The sequence below is a fragment of the Prunus avium genome, chromosome 5 (genome assembly GCF_965620075.1).
Source record: "Prunus avium chromosome 5, drPruAviu1.hap1.1, whole genome shotgun sequence".
NCBI lineage: Eukaryota > Viridiplantae > Streptophyta > Magnoliopsida > Rosales > Rosaceae > Prunus > Prunus avium.
This window is the reverse complement of record NC_142288.1, coordinates 27,221,199-27,238,349: the sequence shown is the minus strand read 5'-3', so window position 1 is coordinate 27,238,349 and position 17,151 is coordinate 27,221,199. Positions and strand designations below refer to the sequence as shown.

The following is a 17,151-nucleotide window of genomic DNA, read 5'->3' as shown; positions in this document are numbered from 1 at the left end:
GTTACTTTTCCCTCCCACCCTTTCCTCTCATTCTCTGTCTCAATCTCAGCCTCACTCCCATTCTCACTCTCACTTTCCTCTATACTCTACCATAAAAAAAAAAAAAACTAAAAACTAAAATTGAAATGGTTATCAAACGGGCCCGAAGATAATTAATTTATTTTTGCATGTTCTTGTATATGTTAGTAGTAGAGTATATGTACCCGAAGCTTTTGGAGGACATTAGGGTATTTGGCGAGATAATATAAAGCCCACATTTTTGAGAGGGAAGTGGATGAATATCCAGCAATAACAATGCTGACAATGTTATCTAACACCTCTTGGTCATTTAATCTATTGCCTTCATCGTCCTTAATTTGCATAAGCCCATCCATTAGATCATTTGTCACTCCTTCCTTTTGGGTTTTTTTCTTCTCTAGCTCCACCCTGAAAATGTCTTCAAGCTTCTTCCTACACTGCAAAGTACATATTCAATACTTTTTAATTACTTAGTGGAATTATATTTAACCAAAAAAAAAGAGAAAAAGAGAGAGACACACTTTGAGAGATTCAAACCTGACGGGCATGGTGATAAGCAGATCCAGGAATGTTCAATGGATGAGCTCTGATTCCTTTGACCAATCCATCAAACAAGTTGTCAATGGTATCTAGGAGAGGCCCTGGCTCCAAACTCACGAATAGGTTTCCAATATTTTCAAATGTTACCTGTCATTATAAATGACACCTCATCAAATTAATAACTTATAGTTAACTCGTTTAATTTATGTGGATTATGCCAGTTAATCAAGGTAGTGTTCCCGCCACATAGTTAGGGTATGTAGTTTAGAATATCGATATAATTTGATCAATTTTTCTTCTTCTCTTAATTATCATATAATTCTGGTGTTTTGATAGTTTACCTTTTTAGCTTCATCATATGCTTTGAATCGACCCTTGTGAGCCCATGACTCAAGTGCAGCCACCATGCGAGGCTGGACTCGTTGAGCTATACGACGTAGAGGGTCGGGTCGGTTAATTACATTTTCGACAAAACGTCTAAGTCGAGTATGGGACTTTCCATGAACTGACACTATAGAACTAGAACCTACAATGTCCACATTAGGCCAGTCTGGGATGAATGTCTCATCTGATTGGAACACAAACTTGTTGACTCCTGGGAAACATGTTATGATAGTCGGTGATCCAAAGAGGTGTGTTCTATACATGCCCACTCCATCGCCGTACCTGATCCAATCTTAATTTGTCAATAATAATCAATATTCAAATACTACGTATCATGCAACTAGTTTTTGTACGTACATATAGAGGAAAAATTGAATGGAAATAAATCGTACTTTGCTCGCTTAGCATTGATGAAATCATCTGGACGACGAAGAATTTTGAAATACCAAAGGAATGTGAGTATTTCGCCTAAGAATGGAAGTCCCATGTGACCTGGTGGCAATTTAGCGCCGGTAGGCGAATGTCGGAGTTTTAGAGGAAGCGCGTACCAAAGGTCATTCCACCACCACAAGAGCAACCCCAAGAGTGGCAAACCTCCCCAAACCAAGGCCACCAACTCCCCATTAGAAATATCCATGTGTCCCTACAAATATGCTAAGCAAAGTCTCTTTGGGATATAAAGTTTTGGTAGATCCCAAGTTGATTATTCGTCTTACCAGGAATGAGCAAGTAGACAAGGAGACCAACCCCACTGGAAACCTACAAATTCCTTGCGTCGGTCACGCCCTTTAATTATTATTTGTAGGTGTCACCTGTAGCTATAATTGATTTTGTGTCGTATTAAATTGGAGGTATTATAAACTTGGTCAATTTTGTTTGAGTTTTTAAATACAAAACAGAATATTATGCTCGCATGGTATCATCTATGCTTAGCATATAATCAAATCAATGGCCTCGTCGTTGTCCCAAGTAAAAATCCCTTTCATTGGCTAAAGGGTTATGCAGGTGAGAAATCATTCACCTCTATCTCCTTGTAAACTAGCTCTCCCGACAAAGGGTAAAGATAAAAAACTTACAAAATCTATGTAGCTCGAATTGGGAATTAGTTTTCAATTGAGTACATGGCATGTGTAAATCACATACATGCATGAGACGAGATCAATCAATCCGATTAAACACCGTTATGTACTAGGAAGATCACATTTATGTACCACATCTTTAATGTAGGACAAACGTATCATATAATGAATTCCGCCTGTATTAAAGAAAGAGTGCATAAATGTATTGTCTCCCTAACATTACCCAATAATACTTGACCTTTTTAGCTTCATCATATGCTTCGACTCTCTACCCTTATGAGCCCATGACTCGAGAGTCTCTGGCCTGCTTGTTACATTTGTGACGTACGTAGCTTCTAATCCTTTTATGGAACTTTCCTTGAACAGCCACGCTATAGAATTAGAACCGATAAGCTCAATGTTGGGCCAGTTTAGCATGAAGATATTGTCTGATTGGAATACTTGACAAGCATGTTATGATGGATGGTGATCCAAAGAGGTGTTCTATTTTGCATGTGACATGTGCTTAATTACAACCAAAAATGAAAAATGAAAAATGAAACACAAAGGCATTTCTATTTTTAAATTTTGCTGATTGTGATTTCAACCCTATCAACTGGTGTTGGGTGTGAAAGATGGATGATTTCTGCATCTGGATTGACAAGTTCCCATCTCAAAATTACATTACGATAAAACTCAGTAATGCCTTATATATATTATAATTAAAATTCAAAGCTAATTTTGTTTGTGAAACTTTCGTACTTGGATCCTGTAGATAAATGATGCAGAAGATTGCAAGTTGTATTTTAACAAGCATGTTTCCACGACATATTCTTGGTCCACCACCAAGAACTTGGAAAGTTACAGGCTTAGCTGATTCCTATAAGAAATGGGGGTACACACATTAGCCATCTTTTTTTAACAGACTACACACACTGGTCTAAACAGACCAGTCTAGAATGAACAATTCCAAGCAAATCATCAACAAGATAAGCACTTAACCAACTAGGGGTATTCTCAAACACGCACAGCCCGAGATCTACTTGATAACTCCAATTAGCCAATTGGTCAGCAACACCATTCTTCTCACGAAAAACACGCTGAAGGGCACAACTGGGAAACTGCTGCATAAGGTCACAACAGCTCCTAACCAAAGCAGCCAAGGGATGCAAAGCAAGCATAGAATCTGAGTGTTGGGTCGAGAGACCACCACCGTCTCTAGTAGGTGTGTTGGTGTCTGACGGCCTGCTTTGCCCCCCAACTGTTTGATTTTTCTGTGGGAAACAGGTTTTCTGTGTCTGAGTTCCTAGTGTGTTCTCTGTGGCCCTGTTTCCACCTTGGTTTCGTTTATGGTGTTTTCTTTCCCTTTGTTTTTCCTTGCCTATGTTTTTGAGGTTTCTATGAAATTCAATTGACCAAAAAAAAAATCTTCAATTAAGTTCTAACTGTCTCGTGCAAGAACGTAGTCTTACACTCCATCTATCTAGGTTAAAGCACACGGGATCATCAGAGTTCTCAGGATTTGTATGGAGATATCGAATCCTAAGAATCACTCTGGTGATTTTTCAGGAAAATTAAGATGATTTTTTACAGTATAGCCGGTCGGCTATACTCTAAAATATAAATAGAATATTTTAACGGTATAGCCGATCGGTTATACTGCTTAAATAGAATATTTTAGAGTTATAGCCGCGCGGCTATACTATATGAATAGAATATTTTACACGTATAGCCGCGCGGCTATACTCTTTAAATAGACTATTGTAAAGGTATAGCCGGCCGGCTCTACTATATAAATAGTATATTTTCAACGTATAGCCGGTCGGCTATACGTTTTAAATAAAATTTTTGTGAACGTGTAGCCGCGCGGCTATACTCCATAAATAGCATATTTAAACAGTATAGCCGCGCGGCTATACTCTTAAAATAGAATATTTTAAAAGTTTGCTGGTGCAGCTGAAAGCACTTCTTTCTTCATCCAGCTCCGTGTACAAAGCCATCAGCGACTTCCGATCCAACCGGACCTGTCTCTTCAACCGGTGCAAAATGGAATCACAATCGGCATCATTTGGAGTGCTCCTGTGGGCAGATTCTAACACAAAGTCGCTACATTTTTCCAGTGGTGATTTCCTTGAAATCCTCATAGCCACCCTGGGAGTATTTGTAGCTGAATCTGTAAGTGGTGATTTCCTTTGCCAAAAACAGGTGTTCTGTTTGCATCATCAGTTAAATCATCACCTTCTGGCAATAATGGCACTGCAGAAGCTTTGGGATCTTCCTTGACTGCTTCACAAATTCCATCCTCCAAATCAGTTAATGGTTTCCGAAAAAGAAAAACTCATATCGAATTTTAACAGATAATGCGGGCATTTCAATAAATAAGCCTTTAAAAAAAAATAATTAATTAATTGCTTTCCCACCCGTTGAGAATCATTGGTGCATGCCACGTTATTTTATTTTATTTATTATTTTATGCTGGGTTCCTTTATTTATGAAAGATTTTGTTTATTTTATTTTAATTTTTATATAATATTTAAACACTTTAATACGGTGTTTATATTTAATTTGGATTAAAAAAAATTAATAGTTAAAAGTACTAAAATGTACATGCCACATTAGCGATTTAACAGTTTTACTGAAGAAATAAACGAAATGAGATAACATGAAACACAAAATGTAAGTATAGTGGGAAAATTGAGTGAGTTGAAAGTTTAGAATAAGCAAACCACGTGGGCATATCAGTAAATAAGCCTAAAAACAATTGGATCGGTGAAGTTATGGAGGCAACAGCATGGGTCTATCTTACGTCAGGCCCAACCCAACAGCACACAGATGTGCGTTGACTACAAACAGTTAAGATTCTGAGAAACCTAAGGCTTAGGAGAAGCAGAAATTGTGCATATGCACGTTTCTGTAGTTTGTTAGCATATATGATATATGTGTTGTGTGTGCTGTGTGGGCGTGAGTTCCTGAGAAAATAATGTGTACGTAAAATTAGGATCCAAGTCAATGGCCATAACTCATAAGTCTTCACACACCCATAACAACCTGCTCCACATTTTGGTAATCAATCATCCATTTCACCATAACTATCCGTTAAGACTTCAAAGACTCAAATTGCAAATTTTGACTTAAAATCCAACCATTTTCTGAGCTGAAATCTTGGGCTAGTCCGAGTAAGCAGGCAGAACTACCGAGTCATAGCCAGTTTAGAAAACTTATCTCTTAAAGAGAGAAGCAAAAACATGCTAATATGGTTTAAGATAAAGTGGTGAGCAAGAGAGAGAGAGAGAGAGAGAGAGAGAGAGAGAGAGAGAGAGAGAGAGAGAGAGATGGAGAATGTGAATGATTCTTCTTCAATAGGGCAAGACCCTCCTCTAAACCCACCTTCTTCTAATGCAAGAAAACCAGGAGGATGGAGAGCTATCAAATACATTCTTGGTACACAACATTTTGCAACTAATGCGAAATTTTACAATCATGTTACTCAACTTTTTTTATGTGACTGATGATGGATTTTTTTTTTTTTCAACTTGATTTGAAGCAAACGAGTCGTTCGAGAAGCTGGCTTCAATGAGTTTGATAGCCAATATCACAGTGTACCTGACCACAAGATACAACTTGAGTGGTATATTTGTGGTAAATGTGGTTAATATTTGGAATGGTTCATCCAATGTTGCATCATTAGCAGGAGCTTTTGTTTCTGATGCTTATCTGGGCAGGTTTCGTACCCTCCTTTTGGGCTCCATATCATCTATCCTGGTAATTAACATTCATCTCTCTCTCTCTCTCTCTCTCTTTTCTAATGACATGTTCTAACTCTGGATTAATCTATTTGACAGCATCCATTTTTTGGAACATCAATAAATTTTAGGCTCTTTTTCTTTTAAACATGTGCTTAGAAGAAGGGAACAAATCTCCGGTCACTCTAGATCACTTTAGATCAGAAAAATGATGAACTTTGTATGTATGTTCGCACTTTTTTTTTCAGGGTATGGGAGCCATGACCCTTACTGCAAGTATAAATCAATTAAGACCCTCCACCTGCAAAGAGCCACCCCATTGCCCTGAGCCCCAAAGTTGGCAGCTGGGCTTTCTCTTCCTGGCTCTTGCATTGCTGTCAATAGGAGCAGGAGGGATTAGGCCCTGCAACATTGCCTTTGGTGCTGACCAATTTGACACCAAGACAGCTAAAGGAAGAGCACAACTAGAAAGCTTTTTCAATTGGTGGTATTTCTCTTTCACAGTTGCTCTAGTTGTGGCCCTCACCATAGTTGTGTACATTCAGACTAATGTCAGCTGGGCCATAGGCTTTGTTATTCCCACTGTCTGCCTTGCTTCCTCCATATCGATTTTCTTGTTTGGACGACACACTTACATTTACTTGAAGCCTCAAGGCAGCATCTTTTCAGACATAGCAAAGGTGATCACAGCTTCCTGTAGAAAATGCAGGGTTCCCGTTGGACCGGCTTCCGAGCACTCATTTTATGATCCTCCTTTAATTACTAATGCATCTGATCAAACACAGATGATCTTGAAGCTCCCTCACACTAATAGGTTTAGGTTCCTTGACAGAGCTGCTATAATAACTAGCCCAGATGAATTGGACAATCAAGGGAAGCCTAAGAGTGGTTGGAGACTATGTAGCCTCCAACAAGTTGAGCAACTCAAGTGCTTAGTGGCAATTCTGCCAGTTTGGATAACAGCAATTGGAACTTTCATGTCCGTGGACCAACAGAACACATTTGGGGTCCTACAAGCATTGCAAATGGACAGATCCATTGGACCCAAGTTCAAATTCTCACCAGGTTGGATGAATATCATATCCATGCTTGCACTTGCAATATGGATCTTCTTCTATGAGCGCATTTACCTCCCTCTAGCCAAAAAAATGAGTACTAGGAGGAACAAAAGACTGACAATGCAACAGAGGATCAATACTGGCATTATGTTGTCAATTGTGTCAATGTTAGTATCTGGGATCATTGAAGAACATCGTCGAAAATCGGCTTTGAGACATGGATCATACATCTCACCCTCAAGCTTTGCATTGCTCTTGCCACAATTTTTCTTATCAGGATTGACTGAGGCATTTTCTGCTGTTTCCATAATGGAATTTTTCACCATGCAAATGCCGGAGAGTATGAGGACTATTGCTGGGGCAGTCTTCTTTCTTAGCTTATCCATTTCAAGCTATATAGGCTCCTTGATAGTCAATATAGTCCACAAGGCAACTGAAAAGAAAGGTAAATCTCCATGGCTGGGTGGTCATGACCTTAACCAGAATAGGCTGAACTATTACTACTACATCATTGCTGGCCTGGGGGTTCTTAATCTTGTGTACTTCAATTTCTTTGCTCGGCGTTACGTGATAGTTGGAAGACCTGGTAATGGGAGAAAGGAGATGCAGTTAGAGAATCCAGTTCTTCATGGTTCAAGAGATCAGTCCGAATGTGCATCAAAGGATGAGGAGAAAGGCCATGGCAGTGCTAACCTGACCCTTTAGCACCAATTATATTAATTTTGCTTCTTTTTTTCAGTTAAGAACTATGTACATGGAAAATGGAAAGTACTATTATTTGTGCTATTTTGTTTGTTAATTAGGGAAGTGTATGCATGAAAACTGAAGAGTATCAAGTTGAGCTGCTAGACCACAGATCTTTCTCTTTCTGTTTCTTTTCTCACCCATATGAGGTTTAATTCATGAACAACCTCGAGCAAAAAGGGAAATCATGATATCATTTGGGTTAGGACAAGACATATTTACAAGGACACTAATTATTCAAAATCATTATTTTGCCCATTGTGCAGTAAAATTTCCACTGTATTTAATCATTTTTTGGGATGATAAATTACTATAATTATTTAAATTCCCCACTATCATCAAAGAAAATCAATGTTATTGGCACAGAACATGTGGTTGGCTACTGTTCAATTTCAACACAAACATGTGGACACACATCCAGTCAGAAAAATATCCATTCATTTGAATTCCACACACACATTTCAATCATTTCGATTGTCTAACACGGATAGTCCACGCACAGATTTTGTTCTTATGTTCAAGTGGGACTAACAATAGGCCTGTTTTGAGTTTTTAAAACCTAAAGCGTACGCATTCTAATCCCATACCTCAAAAGTCTGGAAAAATGCGCATGCTGCTAATTATTGTGACTTTGTCAACTGATTGTATTGCAGACGTGTTTTCTTGCACAGTTCTGCAAGAAATTTATACTTCAAACAAAACGTGCGTGGTTGGATTATTCACAGTTTAATAGAGAGATAATTAGGTAATAATACTTAAATTGCTGAAAAATCTGCAGCAAAGAGATAACCCTTGACAAGGACTCGAAAGTTTAAAAATGGCTTTGCTGGTTGAAAGTTCCAAGTTAAGGAAGTTGTTGGCCGACCTTTGTGGTATATCCTCAAGTCAGAATGAGCACTATGAATTTAGTCTCCTTCAATAATAACAAAAACCTACCAGTCAAAGGAAAAAGACAAATGAGTCAATGTGTAACGACATCCAATCTCATTGAGAAGAGGAAAATTTACTACCTGAAGTGAAAAAACTTGTGATGAAAGGACTAGAATATCTCAGCTATGGTGACTCGATTAGAGCACTTCCACCCCTATGGGCAAAGGCAAGGCAAGGGCTATCACTATTCACATGAATAGTGGCAGTCTTGATAATTTTGTTTCCACTTCTATGGGCTAGGGCAAGGGCAATTATTATTCACATGAAATATGAGGAGATGAATTTGTATAGAGTTTTTGGTGTGGGAAGTAAAGAACAAAAAAAATTCTGGAATTTTTGGTATTTTTTTCAATTGTTTTTGGTTGCTGATGTCATTATGACATTAGCATTGTGTTATTTTGCCTAGACAACAGCTCGAGCTGAATTTGACCGTGGGCTTGCCTGGGCTCGTGGGACCCAACTGTTGCCCAGACTGAACTTGCTCCTGCCCGGGTTGAAAAAGCACGCTGGAAGTGCTCTAATAGTAAAGGTTACAGCTAGACCAGTCCCGGGCAGGAGGCTGGACTCTAATAGAGCACTTATCGACTCTCGTCCTCTTTCCTCATCAGACTCTAGTAAAGCTCTGTTGTCGAATAGATTTTCATCAATGTGCAGCATTTTCCTTGTGGTTATGGCTTTTCCTATGTGGTTATGGCTTGAATTTGGTAATGGGAAAAACAGTTTTCTATACTTAACAATCTAAATCTAACTGAATCTACTGCATGTCCTTCGGCAAAATGACTCACAAATATTGAAAGAAACTAAGATGAATAGCATTTCACAGTATCTCAACTTACCAAAATATACGTGTGGGTTTAAACATTTGCAACCTACAGATTGAGACAAGAAAGTGACTGAGAGTTATCTCAGTTTGATTGAGAGCTTGGCTTGGTGTTCACATTAACGTGTGAGACCGTCCATTCACACGAATAAAAAACAAATGGCAAAAACTGCAAATCAACCACTTCAAAGAGTTCAAATTCGCAACGTCATCACCGTCGATCCCAACTCTAGTTGAGGCGGAGAGTCAAAATTGACGACTTTATAACACGTCCGTTTGTTAGCCTCACACTGTTGTCACAACTTGACAAATGTTAATAATGGCACTGTGGAGAGATAAATCATCTTCCTATCACAAAGAATAGCTTATATAAGTGGGAAGCTTATTCAGAAATTTATCACTTCTCTAGTTAGCTAGCCATCTTCCAATTTTTTGGCACTTTTAATTTCCACTTTGTATACTAGTTAGAGAGAGAGAGATGGAAGGAGAAAAAGAGCTCCATATTACAACAAGCATGGAGAAGAACAATAATGACAAGGCTGTGACAAAAGATGAGCCTGAGGTCAAGCACAGGGGCATCAAAGCCATGCCCTTTGTTATAGGTAAGAAATAGGGACCTTTTTTTTTTTTTTTTTTTGTGGCCTAAGAAACAGGGAACTAATTTAGTTCACTATTATTTTCTTTTTCAAGGATTTTGATTTCTACTTCTCCAGTATGATCAGACCTGAATAATATGTGTTAAAACCAACTGCAGGGAATGAGACCTTTGAGAAGCTAGGAACAATTGGAACCTCATCAAACCTCTTGGTCTATCTCACCACAGTGTTCAACATGAAAAGCATCACAGCTACAACTCTTGTCAATGTGTTCAACGGCACCACCAACTTTGCTACCTTGCTAGGAGCCTTCCTCTGTGACACCTATTTCGGCCGTTACAAGACGCTGGGATTTGCTTCTGTTGCTTCTTTCCTGGTATTAATAGCAGTCGTAATTCCTTTTATATGCAACATGAGCTAAAACCATGCAACTAGAGCTATGTCTGATTCTTTTTTTCTTCTTTTGGTGGGTTAAATTCTTTAGGGAATGCTGATACTAACGCTAACAGCAGCAGTCTCAAAGTTGCATCCCCCAAGCTGTGGACACAATGCCTCATGCACTGATGCAACACCATGGCAACTGGCATTTCTGTTCAGCGGCCTCGGACTTCTTGTTGTGGGAGCTGGTGGCATTAGACCCTGCAACTTAGCCTTTGGTGCAGACCAATTCAATCCCAACACCGAATCAGGAAAGCGGGGCCTCGACAGCTTCTTCAATTGGTACTACTTCACCTTCACTTTTGCCATGATGGTGTCCGTGACAATCATTGTCTATGTGCAATCCAATGTGAGCTGGACTTGGGGGCTGGCAATCCCTGCATTTATGATGCTCTTGTCATGCATTCTGTTCTTCATGGGTTCAAGAATTTATGTAAAAGTGAAACCAGAAGGCAGTGCATTGACAAGTGCGGTGAGAGTTACCGTTGCTGCACACAAGAAGAGGCGGTTGCAGTTACCGGAGCAGCCATGGGTTTCTCTTTTCAACTATGTTCCAACTGGTTCTATCAACTCCAAGATTGCCCACACTGATCAATTCAGGTAACTTAACCATAATGGCTAACAACATTTTCGTTTTTGTGTGAACTCTGACTCGAGAAAAGACTGTTTGGTAACGGGTATCAATTTAGGTACTGTAGATTGATATTCGGTATCGGTCCATCACTGCCCTTTCAAGTTTGGAATCATCATAAAGGTTACTGCTTGACTAACCAAAAATTACCTATGTTTTCAGAATCCTAGACAAAGCTGCAATAATTACCAATGAAGACAAAATCAACTTAGATGGATCAACAGCAACTCCATGGAAGCTCTGCAGCCTGCAGGAAGTGGAACAAGTGAAGTGCTTGTTGAGAGTGGTTCCCATTTGGACCTCAACCATTATATACTATGTTGCTATGGTCCAGCAGCAAACTTTTCCAGTCTTCCAAGCTCTGCAATCTGATAGGCGCCTTGGGAACACAGGCTTCAAGATCCCCGCCGCATCGTATATAGCATTTAACATGCTTGCCCTCACAATCTGGATACCAATCTATGACAGGCTCATAGTCCCAGCATTGAGAAGAATGACAGGAAAAGAAGGAGGCATCACAATACTTCAGAAGATGGGCTTTGGCATGGTTCTTGCTATAATAACAATGCTAGTATCTGCAGTGGTTGAAGAGAAGAGAAGAAGCTTGGCTCTCTCACATCCCATTGGGATTGAAGAAAGAGGAGGTGCAATTTCTTCCATGTCTGGATTCTGGTTCATCCCACAACTGGGACTCATTGGACTTTCTGAGGCATTTACAGTGATTGCCCAAGTGGAGTTCTACTACAAGCAAGTCCCAGAAAACATGAGAAGCATTGGGGGTTCTTTTTTGTTTGTTGGCATGGCAATGTCAAATTACTTTAGTAGTGGTTTGGTGTCAATAGTCCACCATACCAGTAAAGGTTCTTCAATGGGGGATTGGTTGCCTGAAGATCTTAACAAGGGGAAGTTGGATTACTTTTACTATATGGTTGCTGCATTGGAGGTTTTGAATTTTGGCTATTTCATTGTTCTTTCTAGGTGGTTTAAGTACAAAGGAAGTGACGACAGTGCCTCTGAAGTTGGGATGGAAAATATGCAATCTCAGAAACATCTTGTTTGATAGACAAGATCATACCCAGCTTAGCTACATGATTTAAAATCAAGTTCTCAATCTATGTCCATGTTACAGCTTGCCTGTCATGTATCGGTCATGTGACAGGTTATTATGAAAGACATTATATACACTTGTTGTATGCAAGAGTTTTTACGACACACCAAAAAACAAAGATATGAGAACATGACTCATGTTCAGATGATATAATTACAATGTGTTTTCTTGTTGATAAATGAGATTGATCAGATTTGCGAGTGGTGAACTAGTTGAGCTCTACCTCTATCTCCAAGTCCAACCCTCTATCATAAGTTATAAATGTTTGATATGTGATTGACAAGGATAATAAGAGTTCATTTACTTTCAAATAAGAACTGTCTTATTTGAAAGTATTTTCCTTTTAAAAATAGAATCAAGATATGTTAATTTACCGAAAGAAAAATCGAAATTGAGTCCAAAAGAAAAACGCAAAGCAAGGCGTGGCCACTTGAAGAAAAGCCAACTCCATTATTATGAAAGAAAATGAAAGGTCCATGCTCGACGATGCTGTGTGAACATTTGAGATGAAGTACCCACCGCAACCAGTGGCTTTATTATAATATAAATAATTGAACTAAACAAAGGAACAAGGACACAAATGCCTGCGGCGATCGATCAATATTGAAGAAAATGATTGATGACCAAAACAATAATGCATGGGAACCACATTTTTTTATTTGGGGATAAAATTGCATGACGTTCGGTACGTGTTGACTCATGCCACTCATCTCTTGTAAGGTAGTTGGGTGCATTTGGCTATCAACCATTCAACACCGAAATCAAGAATTAAGAAAAACTTAGAAGAGAGAGTAAAGCAAGAGAAAATGTATAGCTAGGAAGACTAAATGTTCTTCGTTTGCTTCTCCTTTTGGTTGTCCCGTTGTGAAACCCAATTACATCATTACAAACTAGAAATCAATGACTCAATAATTAAAAAGCTTATAATAAAAAAAATCTAAGTTACCAGGAGGGGATTCGAATTTGGGTGTGAGGAGAACATCTCACTGCTCTGACCAACTAACGAGTATACATTCATCGGATATTCATTAAATGTACAGGAATGGAATGGTTAGCAAAATTGAAATCTGCGTAGACTTGATATTTATTAGTAAGTTTTATTTTCTTTTGCCTACTGATCAGTAGAGTAAATATTCTTTGTAAATATGTATACAATTGCCTACTATAATTTATTATTGTCAGAAATGTATTTTTCTGGAATGAGAAAACGATGGGGCAGATGCCAAGTATGAGTGCAAAACCACTGGAATGAGGCCACTCTCTGCAAAACCCTATTGTAGATGTACTATATATTCTTAAGAGGTCAATTTCTTTTTTCTCACAGTACCTAGTCTATAATAGATTTACAACTTGCATTCAGACCTGCACAGTACCATAAACCAATCAGTCATAAAAATCCATTAAATTTCTGCAGACTTTTACTGTGGGCATGCAAATGAAAGTAATTAACTTGGTTTCATGGTTGAATTCTTGTTTTGGATTTGTCAATTAATATTTGATGGCTAAAAATTCTTCCACCCATCTACCCATTTTTATTTCTCTTTGGTAGAATTCTCCATCATGTTCCAATATTATCCATAACCAAAATTAGCATATTCATGAAGGTTGATTTACAACCAATCTCATCATGCATCACTAATAACAATAAGCAATTCATTCATCTAAGGAAATGAAATTAATTAACTTGTTTGCAAGGTTTGATTTCTTATTTTAAATTTCTTAACAATATAGATCCAGTCAATGGGTAAGCAGCATGCTAAACAAGTTCTGAACTAATATATAATCCGGAATAATATTAGTTTATAGTTGATTTGTTCTTGCATCACAATCCGTGTTCAAAATTAACCGATTTCAATATATATATGCCTCGTTTATAAGTGATACAAGATAGATCAAAATTATTTCTGTAAGAAGCACCTGGAATATATATATAAGGTATAGATATAAACAACAATAACCAAACATGACATTAAATATAGAGATTGTGTATGATATTTATTGAAGTTGTTCGTTCAAGAATAACGTTCATCCATGCCATATATAGTCAGTGGACTGACAGTCTACCATGACAACTTATTGGTCCAACTAAATCTCACTAACAGTAAGCAAGCGCATGTGTAAATAAATATACCTCAAACCAGCACAACTTTCAAGACACAGAGGACTAGGATCTGGTAAGAAGTAAACTAATCGTGTGCACAGGTAAAGTCGGGATGACTATCTGATCCTACTTTTTATTTTTGTCTTTTTGGTCTGAATTATTTTGCCTCTTGCTAGCTCTGTTCCTGCTTTGAAAATGAGAGAGATCATGGAGAAGAATGAGAGAGATGATGGCATGGAGAAGACTGAGATAGGTAATAGTTCTAGAACTGAGGAGCCAGTTAACTACAGAGGATGGAAAGCAATGCCATTTGTAATAGGTGAGAGAAAGGAAGGAGTTTGCTTTTCTTCTTTTTTTTTTTTTCTTTTTCATTTTCATGCATATGTTTTCTTCTTCTCTGCTCCCGTTTTAACCATGATTTTTTTTTCTGAATTTTTTTTTTTCAAGTTGTTTCTGAGTGAACCATCTGCATTACATTAACATTTTCAGGAAATGAAACATTTGAGAAGCTGGGAGCCATTGGCACCTTGTCCAACCTCTTGGTCTATCTCATTAGTGTCTTCAACATGAAGAAGATCACAGCTGCAACTATGCTCATCATCTTCAATGGCACCACCAACTTCGCTACCTTGCTCGGAGCTTTCGCTTCCGACACTTATTTCGGTCGTTATAAGACTCTGGGTTTTTCTTCATTCGCTTCTTTTTTGGTACTTGAATCACAATCTACTATTCTCCATACTCTCGCATGTATAGTATATGAACTGCATTTGCACCAAGAAGAAGATCAAATTACTTTTAAGTACCTCATGAACCCTTATTAGCTCCAAATGTACATTAATTCTATGATTAATTTGCTGCTTTTTTCTTCTTCTTAAAGGGGCTGTTGCTGATAGATCTTACAGTATTGTTCAAGAAGCTGCATCCTCCTCATTGCAAAGCAGAAGAAGGAGAAACATGTAAAGGGCCAACAGCTGGGCAGATGGCATTTTTACTAACTGGTTTTGCACTACTAGTAGTAGGAGCTGCAGGCATCAGGCCATGTAACTTGGCATTTGGAGCTGACCAATTCAACCCCAAAACAGAATCTGGGAAAAGAGGCATCAACAGCTTCTTCAATTGGTACTTCTTCACCTTCACTTTTGCACAGATGGTAGCTTTGACCCTCATTGTCTATGTTCAATCAAAGATAAGCTGGGCTCTTGGGTTTGGCATTCCACCCATTCTAATGTTAATATCATGTGCCCTCTTCTTTATGGGTTCAAAAATGTATGTGAAAGTGAAAGCCACAGGCAGCCCAATTACAAGTCTAGCACAGGTCATAGTGGTTGCTATTAAGAAAAGGCATTTGAAACTATCAGAGCCAGAGCAACCATGGCTCTGCATGTTTATTTATATGCCTCCCAATTCTATCAACTCCAAGCTTCCTTACACAAATCAGTTCAGGTAATTTTGTTATGTTTCAGTTTCATGCTTTTCTTCTTTTTTTTGGCTATCATGTGCCAGTTTACATGTTGTCACTTCTCAGATGCCTTGACAAAGCAGCAATTCTTACACCCCAAGACGAAATACTCCCGGATGGATCAGCAGCTAATCCTTGGAGACTCTGCAGCATGCAGCAAGTGGAAGAATTGAAATGCCTGCAGAGAGTTTTACCAATATGGGCTGCAGCTCTCGTATGCAATGTTGCAATAGTCCAGCTGCAAACCTACGTTGTCTTTCAAGCCATTCAATCCGATAGACGCCTTGGAAACACCAATTTCGACATCCCACCTGCATCCTACTCTGTCTTCTTGATGCTGAGCATGACCATTTGGATACCAATCTATGACCAACTTGTTGTCCCATTCCTCCAAAGGCTCACAGGAAAAGAAGGCGGCATCACTCTCTTGCAGAGGATAGGAATTGGCATGTTTCTCACTGTTATCTGCATGATAGTATCTGCATTTGTTGAAGAACGCCGAAGGACTATAGCTCTAACTAAACCGATTCCAGGACCAAAGGGTGCCATTTCTTCCATGTCAGGCTTTTGGTTGATCCCTCAGCTCTCAATTGCTGGACTTGCTGACGCATTTACCACCGTTGGTCAAATCGAGTTCTACTACAAGCAGTTCCCTGAAAACATGAGAAGCATTGCAGGGTCTCTCTTCTTTTGTGGAATAGCGGGTTCAAGTTACTTAAGCAGTTTGTTAATTGCGGTAGTTCACCTGACGACTGAGGGGGCTGCAACTGGAAATTGGCTGCCAGAAGATCTAAACAAGGGGAGATTGGACTACTTCTATTACTTGATTGCTGCTCTAGGAGCCATTAATTTGGGCTACTTTTTAGTTTGTGCAAATTGGTACAAGTACAAGGGTTCTGAGAACAACAATGCCCTTGGAGTTGAAGTTGAACTGGTGAGGGAAAAACTGCTGGTTGATAAAGCTTAGAAGTTATCACATTAGTTCATGATATGCTATAGCAACTGATCCTTGTATACGTTTTACATTGAAAGTGCTTAAGAATTTGAGACAGCATTAGGCTATATAGGTATCAAGAATCCATGTCTGGGAACAAAGGCTTAGAGCATCCACAGTGGGGGTGTAAAGCCACTTTTACATCCCCTTTACACCTCCAGGGGGTGTAAATACGTTTTTTGCTCCAATGGGAAAAGATGTAAAAGATAAGATGTATAATTGTTTTGTTTGTCTTAATTCATTTTTGTGTTAAATTTGTATTTTATGTTTACTTTATAAAATTAATTTTATTTGTATTAGGTTAATTTTAATTTTTCAAACAAATATATCTAAAAATATTTAAATTCGGAGAAGATATGATTTCATCCAAAAACATTGGGGGAGCATGAAAACCACAAATGAGCAAACAACATGTGAATTTTTTTTTCCAGCAATTACTGTAGCCATGGGTCCCAGCCTTTTATGTTGACTTTTCTTCATTTTTCTTCTCTTTTCTCGGATGGGTCCCGCCTGTAAGGGATGTAAAAAT

The 17,151-nt window shown here is 38.6% G+C and overlaps 4 protein-coding genes across 4 annotated transcripts in view; 3 read left to right on the top strand and 1 right to left on the bottom strand.

Moving 5' to 3' along the window:
• LOC110752049 (ent-kaurenoic acid oxidase 1-like) overlaps positions 1–1,591 on the bottom strand; it is a 3,042-nt gene extending 1,451 nt beyond the window's left edge. Inside the window, exons 1-4 of the mRNA XM_088253858.1 lie at positions 1,335–1,591; positions 900–1,224; positions 556–705; positions 204–455 (exon numbers count right to left, since the gene is read on the bottom strand). Of these exons, the coding sequence (XP_088109984.1) occupies positions 204–455; positions 556–705; positions 900–1,224; positions 1,335–1,579 (972 nt within the window). The 5' untranslated portion in view covers positions 1,580–1,591. The remainder of the gene's footprint in view (positions 1–203; positions 456–555; positions 706–899; positions 1,225–1,334) is intronic.
• Positions 1,592–5,297: 3,706 nt separating this feature from the next.
• Positions 5,298–7,757, top strand: LOC110752045 (protein NRT1/ PTR FAMILY 2.8-like). The gene is made up of 3 exons (XM_021952630.2): positions 5,298–5,441; positions 5,545–5,762; positions 5,992–7,757. Exons 1-3 carry the CDS (start codon positions 5,333–5,335, stop codon positions 7,504–7,506), a joined length of 1,842 nt encoding a protein of 613 aa, XP_021808322.2. The 5' UTR covers positions 5,298–5,332; the 3' UTR covers positions 7,507–7,757.
• Positions 7,758–9,679: 1,922 nt separating this feature from the next.
• LOC110752079 (protein NRT1/ PTR FAMILY 2.11-like) lies at positions 9,680–12,276 on the top strand. The gene is made up of 4 exons (XM_021952668.2): positions 9,680–9,897; positions 10,050–10,267; positions 10,376–10,929; positions 11,123–12,276. Exons 1-4 carry the CDS (start codon positions 9,774–9,776, stop codon positions 12,018–12,020), a joined length of 1,794 nt encoding a protein of 597 aa, XP_021808360.2. The 5' UTR covers positions 9,680–9,773; the 3' UTR covers positions 12,021–12,276.
• A 1,881-nt stretch (positions 12,277–14,157) lies between these two features.
• On the top strand, positions 14,158–16,824 carry LOC110752048 (protein NRT1/ PTR FAMILY 2.9-like). The gene is made up of 5 exons (XM_021952633.2): positions 14,158–14,270; positions 14,346–14,488; positions 14,659–14,876; positions 15,047–15,612; positions 15,695–16,824. Exons 2-5 carry the CDS (start codon positions 14,365–14,367, stop codon positions 16,593–16,595), a joined length of 1,809 nt encoding a protein of 602 aa, XP_021808325.2. The 5' UTR covers positions 14,158–14,270; positions 14,346–14,364; the 3' UTR covers positions 16,596–16,824.
• The last annotated feature ends 327 nt before the right edge of the window (positions 16,825–17,151 follow it).